The following is a 9,228-nucleotide window of genomic DNA, read 5'->3' as shown; positions in this document are numbered from 1 at the left end:
AAACCAAATCCATGTAGCTTTAGTTAGAGGTTATGATAACATTTATTAATATCCCATGCGACAATGCGCATGGAGATTTTAGAAGAATAGTGAAAAAACTTTTCTATTCAATTGTAAAAGGGTCCCACGCACCATGCACCCATTACTAGAGAATGTGTTGCCCATTACAATGGTCTAAGGGAAGGAAGGGATAAAATTTCATCTACAATTAACCTTATTTAAAACATAAAGTTCGGTACATGTCCTCTTTTAAAAGTGATATAAGTCCCAAGATACCAAAATATTTTATTTCAACACTAAATATGTGTACGCCCTTTAGGTGATAGAGTCAAACCTAATGGGTTTTGTGTTTATCAATCATTTCCATGAGTTTAAATGAAGTTTTATTACCTTTTGGTCGAATAAACTATTTCTAGCACAAGATACAACGCTACATGTTCCCCTAATTAGATCTTGTTTCATAAAAAACAATGCATATAAGAGAGTTGTTGAAAGAACATTCTAGGACAAAAGAATATCCATTGTGTCGAAATTAACATTGTTTGAACATATTGTTACAAGTTAGCCTTGAAATTCAATGTTTGCGAAGGAGATTCCATTGTTTAAATTACAAATGAGTGCAAATTTACAAACATGGTAATAATTGGACCACCATAAGATTATCGTTGTCCTTGAATTGCATACAAAGACGATGAGATTTGTATGGAATCTAAAAGTAGCATTGGGCCCTAGAGTATTGTTGATGTTTTGCATAAGAACATCTGACTTTGAAGATCAAGATGTTGATTCAATGTTCATTTAAGATCTCCCTAGAACATACTTCAATTTTTATTCTCTAATATAAAGCCAAACTTTCGAGATGCAAACTTAAAACTTTTGTATCAAACAGGGATATGTACATAATCATCTCATTTGTAAAATTTTATAACTAATGGAAGGAGTTTTTTTTTGGAAAAAAAAAAACTTTTGTATCAAATTAGATATCTCATTTCACAAAATAGGTACCGTCAGGGTTGAAGGTTTAAATGTCAAAGCTAAAATAGTTTCTGGTTTTATAATGCTATTTTGTTTCTTGCATTTTTCTAGCTTCTACTTGGCATGAGTTTGATGTTTAAACTTTAAACTCATCTTTTCTCATACAATTTGTTCACAAATGTAAGCTTTAATATTGAAAATAATGTACTTTCTCAACAACTTAGTCTTTTCAAAGAATTTAATACTCTAGGCGGAAGGCACTAAAACTATGTCCTTGAGCCCAAACCAATCAATCACATGCATTGAAACATGTCACTATGGTTCTATTAGTTAACTACGTTCCTCACAACATGGTGGTATGCCTTAGACATTTAATTACATGCACAAAAAAATGTCATTATGACTAGATCAATTAATTATGTACATCAACACAATGGTTATGCCTTAGCCATCTAATTACATGCACCAAAATATGTCATATATGCCTTCATGTGCATAAAAACATGTTGCTATGCCTCGATAAATTAACAATGTGAACCAAAACATATCATTGGGCTTCAACTAGTTTACTTGATATATGCATGCCTCTCTTTAATGCTCAAGCTAATAAATGTATTTGGGAGTAAGTCCAAACTAATTGGCAATGGACCTCCATCCTTTTGTCTCACTTTCATTGACACTAATTGCATAATTTAAATAGATCCCAAGACATATTGTCAATATTTTTATAGTATTTTGTATGCCATGATTTCAATCATTTCTATTATGTTTTTAATAAGAATAAAGTTTTTTCTTATACCATGATTTCAATTATTTGGAATTTATTAGTAATATTAGTATCCCATGATCTTAGTTATGTGGAAAATTAGTTCTATAACAAAAACCATATTTTTCCAATCCTAAAATGTTGTATCTTCAATCCTAATTGCAATTGTAATGACCAACTCAAACCTTGTTTATTAGGACACATGTTATATTACCTTTATCCATATCTATGCCATCCATTAATCTCACCTTTGCTCATTGGCCAAACTTCATCGTCACCAACATTCTCTTGTTTATGCTTGCCCTCCATCATCAATGATCTCTCAACCCAACTATCACCAATGCATGGTTATCAACCTACATGTCTATTTGAATAATCTATTATATGAGAGACACCAAGTATAAATCAATGTTTCCTAGTTCCAAGTTGAAATAATAATGGTGTGAAAATTTTGATGCAAGTAGAACAAATACCACAACCTTTAAAGTATATGGCTGTTGAACAAAAACAATTGGGGTTGGCATCAATAACAAGGAATATGTTTATGACATTCTTTGTTGTGGAATGCATGGCTTTCTTGATGGTCATAGATGATTCAGTTCATAAATAATATTGCAATCAATGCACTTAAATGCAATCATCATATCCATTGAGCATTTTTCAACAATGTTGTTCCATTACCACAAACAATAGAAGTTATATATTTCACCATTGTCTTGATAGACCATACACTACTCAAGTTAGTATTACCATATATGTGAGATATTTTTTACAGCCAACTTTTTTTCACATCACTATGATTGTTGAAACCCTTATTATTACAGGAGCCAGATAACACTGTGATTCCAGAGAGGTTTTAACTATTTTCATTTGACTTCTAGTTATACTTTGACCAATCGTACATAAGTCAATTTAAAAAATAGCAAGCATACTTGAATTTTCACATAAACATATTTTAGTAATTTTCCCTTTTAGCAAAGCATTGCAATTTCTTTGCCGCTTATGCCAAATACAAGACTTACGCTGCACAGGTATGTTCTTTTATCCAAATATAAGGCATGACTCAGCTATCAAGCTTTTCTCATAAATGTTTTCTGTCCAGGTATGCTTTTCTTTTATCAATAAGCATGAAATGTGGCTCAAGTATCACGCTCTTCCCATAAATGTTATTTTTCAGAAGAAACTTGCACATCTGAATGGTAGCATCTTTCATTGGCTGAAGTACTAAGCTCTTCCCAGAAATGTTTTTCCATTGTGGAAGAGAAACCAACACACACCTGAATGTCATCTATTCTCATCTCCTCCATGTCACTGTCTTTTCACAGATATTCCACTAGAATTTTCTTTTTAACAAATCAGCATACTAAAACCAGTGAAGTGGCCTTTTAGAGCTATTTTTATTAGATGAGAATAAATAAATCCAAACACCTACAAAATGGAGCATTTCACTTCAAGATACAACTCTTAATTTTTGGCTTGAAAAAGGTTATCATGATCCCAGGATTGGCGCATGAGTTTACATTTACAAAATTGTTGGGAAGATTTTCATTCATTGTAAAGCACAACTTAATGGAATTTTTTCTTGCCAACGAGATCTCGATTACTAAAAGATGATGACCATTGCTTTAAATTTGAATAAATAGCAAGAATAATGAGGAAAATAAACACTAGGGCAGATATTAAAGCCTCAAATAGGAAAGGATACCTTGCTGGAGGATGCAAAATTAGATAACCCAAGACCAACACTGAACCAATGATAAGAAGCCCCTTATTCAGAAGGCTGAGTGGGAACTTCAAATTCATCTCTTTCGTATTTGATACAGTTTTGGCTGGAGAAGTGACCTCAAACATCAAGAGATAAAGAACAAATAATGCAAAATATGGTATCACTAATCCATCTCTACGAAGTAGCGGGAACATAGAGAACATTGCACACAAAAATACCCCTTTGTAAAGCAAATGATCCTCCAATAGAAGAAGGCTTGCAGGAAGCATAGGCAGCAAAATTGATTTCTCATGAACTGCAGCATCAGCAAGTTTGTATTTGTCATCAAGATCCAGACATGACATGCTTCTCAATTACCAAATAACTTGATTTCTATTTCCAAAACATACCTTGATATGAGAAGAGATAAAATGCAAGAGAAGAATTAAACATGGCAAGGAGAAAGCCATGGTAGCTAGGAGCTTTTATCTGTTGGATTACTGAAGGTATGAATGCAGTTAATGTTGCCACAACTGCAAGACGAGCTAACAATGTTGCAGAGAATATAAGCTTCCACTTGATAAACAATGATGTTGCACACCAAAAGTTAGCCACATAGTCCTCAAAGATCCCTCGCTGCAATGGTGCCAACCGAGATAATACCTGTATCCACAATGATATTAGGAGGGGGAACTCTGAAATAGCTGTAGGTTTTCACTTATTTTACCAAATGCTCCCTGACTTTTCATTATTTCCCCAAATACTCTTGATATATGCTATTTGACCAATGATATTGTCGATTTCTATTTGTATTTCTCTTTCTCAGGGATCAAGGAAAGGCATTTGAGGAATAAGAGAGCTCATGGACATTTGAGAAAAGAAAATAATATTCAGGAAATTGTGGAGTTTTCCCCTTGGAACAACCTATAATCGGCACTCAAAATAGCATAAGCCATCTTTTATAGCATCTGAATGCCCTTTTTCTCCATTATATATGATGTTTCACCAACGATGTCGTCGATTCATCTTCTATTTCTCTTTTTCTTTTTTGGGGGGGTCAATGAAAGGCATTTGAGGAATAAGAAAACTCATGGTCATTTGAGAAAATAAAAGAGAATTAGGGAATTGTGGAGTCTTCACATTGGAACAACCTATAATTGGCACTCAAAATAGCATAAGCCATCTTCAAATATCAAACACTCACCTCAAATGCCGCTTCCCTTGTGTAAAGAAATGGCCACCAACAACATACAAATGTGAAAATAACCACCGCCCCAAGCTTGAAGATTTTAAGGAACGGGTAAGGCTCGCGTAGGGATTTTCCCAGTAAGTAAGCGAAGAATGCAGGAGCATAATAAGCACTCATCTACGACCGTAAGGGAGCATCATTATCAGACAAATATAGAAACTTATGCAAAAACTCTGTCAGTGTAATACTCATGTCATACCTGCTTATGGTTGAGAGCAAGGCAGAAAAGTGTAGATGCCAAATAATCTCTTTGCAAACAAATGGCAGCCACTGCTCCCACTGTAAAACCTAAACTTATGCAATTAAACTGGTGTACAAAAGAGGACATCATCAGTTTCTAGAAACAAATAGCAAGAATCTCTTTGACTGGAAATGGATATGCATCACCTGAAAATGTCCATGGTCTATCAAAATAAGCCCTGGCTGAAGCATAATCATCATTAGACCCCATGCAAACTCATTGAATTCCCTTCCAACATAATAAATGGCAGCAAACGCAAAAACGGCAGGGAAAAATATCAATGCATCTGATGATAGAACGGTCCAACGCATCAAAATCTTGCTACAATTATCATAAGGATCACAATACATTACTAAAACTTGAATGCAAATGTCTCTAAAAATTTTGGGGTTTGGCAAATAGGTTTTATCAAGATCAGATACTTTGAGATGGCAAGCTCTCAAGTAAACATAGGTTTCCATCAGAATGGTTCCAAATGACAATCATGCTATTAGGATTGAATGCCCTATAAATGACCAAGTCCATTATCATAAAGTCACAATTCATCACTTACATTTGAATGCAAATATCTATAAGAATTTTGGGGTTCGGTGAACAGCTTTTAACAGGATCAATACTTCAGATGCCAAGCTCTGAAGTAGACAGAGATTTCCATCAGATATGTTTCAAATCAAAAACATTCTATTAGGATTGAACACTCTATACATGACAAAGTTGGATACTGGCTTCTAACTTTTACATGAAGGGATGCATTTCTCGTACATCCAATACCAAGTCTTTCACATAAAAATAGATGACCGTGTCAGTATGTGTATAAATCACCTGAATCTGGGAAATTAAAATTGAATTGAAAGTATAGTAGTACTTTTAGAAGTCTAGAGAGGAGAAAGCAAAAGAAACAACACAAGTTATCCTGATTCCCAAAGTATGCTAAAGATGTAAGTGACTAGCAATTACAAATTTCACTGATGTGGAAAAATTAGTACACTAACAAAAAGTGGCCTTCTCATAGTAAAGATTTGTATATTCAGCAATCATCTAGTTCAGCACACTTAAAGTCGACTCGATGCACGTTGCATTTCTTCTCAGGTTTCAAAACATATCCAGCCATCTATGCATGATTTAAGGGAAAAAACATAAATAACTTGTGATACTTAATTTTTCCAGTGCCATTCCATGGATACACAACATTTTATGCACTAAACTTCTATTTTCTCAATGGCACGGATGAAAAACCCCCACATTCAGTATCTGTATTGATCTAGTTGTTGCTGCATTTTGATTGACTATACTGAATATAAGCTCATCATTTCCAATAGTTTGTTTGACAGAAATCATTGTATCAATACTTTTTATCAAGCCCAATGGGTGCATCCATTGATCATCCCCACATGTCCATATGAATATATCTATCACTGAAGTGCGATCGGTAATATATAGACATTATGCACTAAACTTCTATTTTCTTAATGGCACAGATGAAAAATCCCCACATTCAGTATCTGTATTGATCTAGCTGATGCTGCATTTTGATCGACGGTATTGAATATAAGCTCATCATTTCCAATAATTTGTTAGACAGAAATAGTTTGATAGACTGTATTGAATATAAGTTCATCATTTCATCGATACTTCTTATCAAGCCCAATGTGTGCATCCATTGATCATCGCCACATCTCCATATGAATATATCTATTACTGAAGATTGATCGGCAATTTATAGACATTATGAGCACCTTCCTGTAATGTTACTACAATGTCCTGTAATGTTACTACAATGTCCTGTAATGTTACTACAATGTCCTGCAATGTTGTTAAACCTGTTATGTTTAGTGAGTTATGCAAAAGGCAATGGGTAGAGATCTATTAAGAAGACTTTAACACGCGGGAAACTGCAGTTCAAATGTAAGACTATGTTGGCAAAATGATCCCATCAAGTTTGTGAGCACACTACTGAACAAAGAAAGGTACAAAAGCATACTAACTTAAGTGCAACTCACTATATATAATAATGACCATTTGACTGCAAGCATAAGAATTACACATACCTGGATGGAGTTTCATAACCACGAGATGTATGCAAAGCCACAGATTGAGGATCCATGGCGTTCAAGGCAATCCCATGTAGTAAACTTTGATAAGCAGTGAGTGGAGGGTAGTCCAGACCCCAATACCGCAAATCATTGTCGCTTGTATTCACATACCATTCTCTCACAGGAGTGTGAAGCGTGATCTCCATCCAATGCCTCTGGGCTTCATAGTCTCCAAAACGTGGAGGTGTGCCAGCACCTTCAAAGACAAATGGTAAACGTTTCTGTATTTTTCTAGCTTATGGAAAAAACCTCAGCTTTACCAAGAAGACAAATGCTAAACATTTCTGTATGCTCCTCTTGCATTTCTAAAAAAACATCAGTTTTCAAAGGCAGGATTAGAAGTTTCTGTAGGTTGCTCATGTCAATAGACTCAGTCTTCACAAGTAAAATAAAGGTAGTGTGTCTGTATGTTGCTGATGGAGAAACCATAGTTATCAGAAGAAAACAATGTAAAGCATGTGCTGATAGAAATCTTAGTTTCTGCAAGACTGTTGATGTTGAACATTTCTGTGTGTTCGAAATTAGGCTTTCAACTGAAAGCCAATATTGAGTGTTTATGTATTTAGTTTTTTATTTATTAGTCAGCAATGCAAAAAAATGTTTTAGCATTTTCTTTCGTAAGAAAACTGGGGTCTTCTACAATACACAAAAGTTTTTAATAGTGCAATTTTGTAAAAGTTGCAGTTCTTTCATTCGTAAGCTTGTCTTTCTTGTGATGTTACTTCCATCAGGAATGCTCTGATACAGCATCTTTTGTGAAATCTGAGGATTTTCCAGAACCTTCATAGATCGACATACAGTCATTTACACCGTTATTTGAAAATCTGGGGTTTCCATCATTTTCCTGAACACGTATCACAGAAACACGCACGAACGTGTTAACACGTTCCGACTTATGAAATCTGAGGTTTCCGTATGCTCGACCAACAATTGCCATAAGCGTCTTTCTTTGCGAAGTCTGAAGTTTCGATTAGCAACGTACATACCATCGACAGAAAACAGAAAAAACAAAAATCGTCTTTTTCCTTGTGACATCTAAGCTTCCAATCTAGAGAAAGAGGTAGAGAGAGAGAGAGAGAGAGAATGAATTGCCTGAGTAAGGGTGAAGAGAGACCAAGAGGCGGATGAAGAACGCAAAGAACATGATCGAGGCGAGGATCGCGTACTGTAATCGAGGAGAGGGAAGGGGAGACGCCATGGCTGGATCTCTGTCTGTGTCTGTGTCTGTGTCTGTGTGAGCAGAGACAGCTTTGTTTATTGAATTTGGAGTTTTGTCTGTGTGTGTGTGTGTGTAGGGGGGGGGTTTCCAAATGGGCGGTGAAAGAAGATCTCCTTTTTCTCTTTGTTTTTGTTCTTCCATTCGCTCCATCATATATATACATTATTATTACATACATACATACCTCCCATCCAATGTTTATTATGTTGGTAATCCCATCATTCTAATTGGGCTCTCCTCCATTCCAATTGTCCGCGCACATTTCGATATGCATATGTATATATGTGTTATTACATAGTCCATCGATTCAATAGGCCTAAATGCATGCCTTTTTTCTTTCTTCGCTGCTGAATTGTATGGAAATCCGAATTTTGTCGGTATCTCGATGCATGTGCTTGCTTGCTTGCCATTCCCAATGTCATGTTTTGTTGTTCGATACCCTTTGCTTAGTACATGGCAAAGTATTACAGCTCAATGTTGCAACAAATGTGTTCCAATGCTCGTGGACCCAATGTTTAGGTTGGAAGTCCCCCATTTATGCACTAGCCATAGATTGACATATTCGCATTCCTGGGGCCTCCCCCACAAATGCAAATAATTACGAATACGAATGCATCTACAAGTATTCGTTTGCTTCTTTTTTTTGAAAAAAATAAAGCAAATATTTTTTAACTTACCTACAACTAAGAGGGGAACAACCATTGTGCATGATTACACCCTCACCTCCCCCTGCATCCTATTCTCGGCCTACAAATTAGGGTTTTGGCTGAAAAGCCTAATTTCAACCATATTTCTTCTTCTCGACATGTATCCTCGCATCCCTTTGCATTCTCTGCGTGACACCTACATTCTATTCAATGCCTGTTTTTCTAATAAAACCCTACTTTTAGCCGAAACCCTAATTAATTAATTATTAGTGAGTTATTTAATGCTTTAGCTATTTAATTAATGATTATTGAATTAATTAATGTTTATTTGAT

The 9,228-nt window shown here is 35.3% G+C and overlaps 1 protein-coding gene across 1 annotated transcript; it reads right to left on the bottom strand.

Annotated features, from left to right (window-relative positions):
* Nucleotides 1-2,795: 2,795 nt before the first annotated feature.
* LOC147847448 (putative dolichyl pyrophosphate Man9GlcNAc2 alpha-1,3-glucosyltransferase) lies at nt 2,796-8,289 on the bottom strand. Its single transcript, XM_087339184.1, has 7 exons — nt 8,122-8,289; nt 6,985-7,225; nt 5,083-5,257; nt 4,895-5,002; nt 4,651-4,812; nt 3,857-4,109; nt 2,796-3,762 (listed from the first exon to the last, which is right to left on the bottom strand). The coding sequence occupies exons 1-7, from the start codon at nt 8,225-8,227 to the stop codon at nt 3,308-3,310; spliced, it is 1,500 nt and encodes a 499-aa protein (XP_087195310.1). The 5' UTR covers nt 8,228-8,289; the 3' UTR covers nt 2,796-3,307.
* Nucleotides 8,290-9,228: the final 939 nt, after the last annotated feature.

This window comes from Azolla caroliniana, unplaced genomic scaffold (genome assembly GCF_043228905.1).
Source record: "Azolla caroliniana isolate FFs.n. ecotype wild unplaced genomic scaffold, voAzoCaro1.0.p SCAF_1011, whole genome shotgun sequence".
Lineage (NCBI taxonomy): Eukaryota > Viridiplantae > Streptophyta > Polypodiopsida > Salviniales > Salviniaceae > Azolla > Azolla caroliniana.
This window is presented reverse-complemented; position numbering and strand designations above follow the sequence as displayed.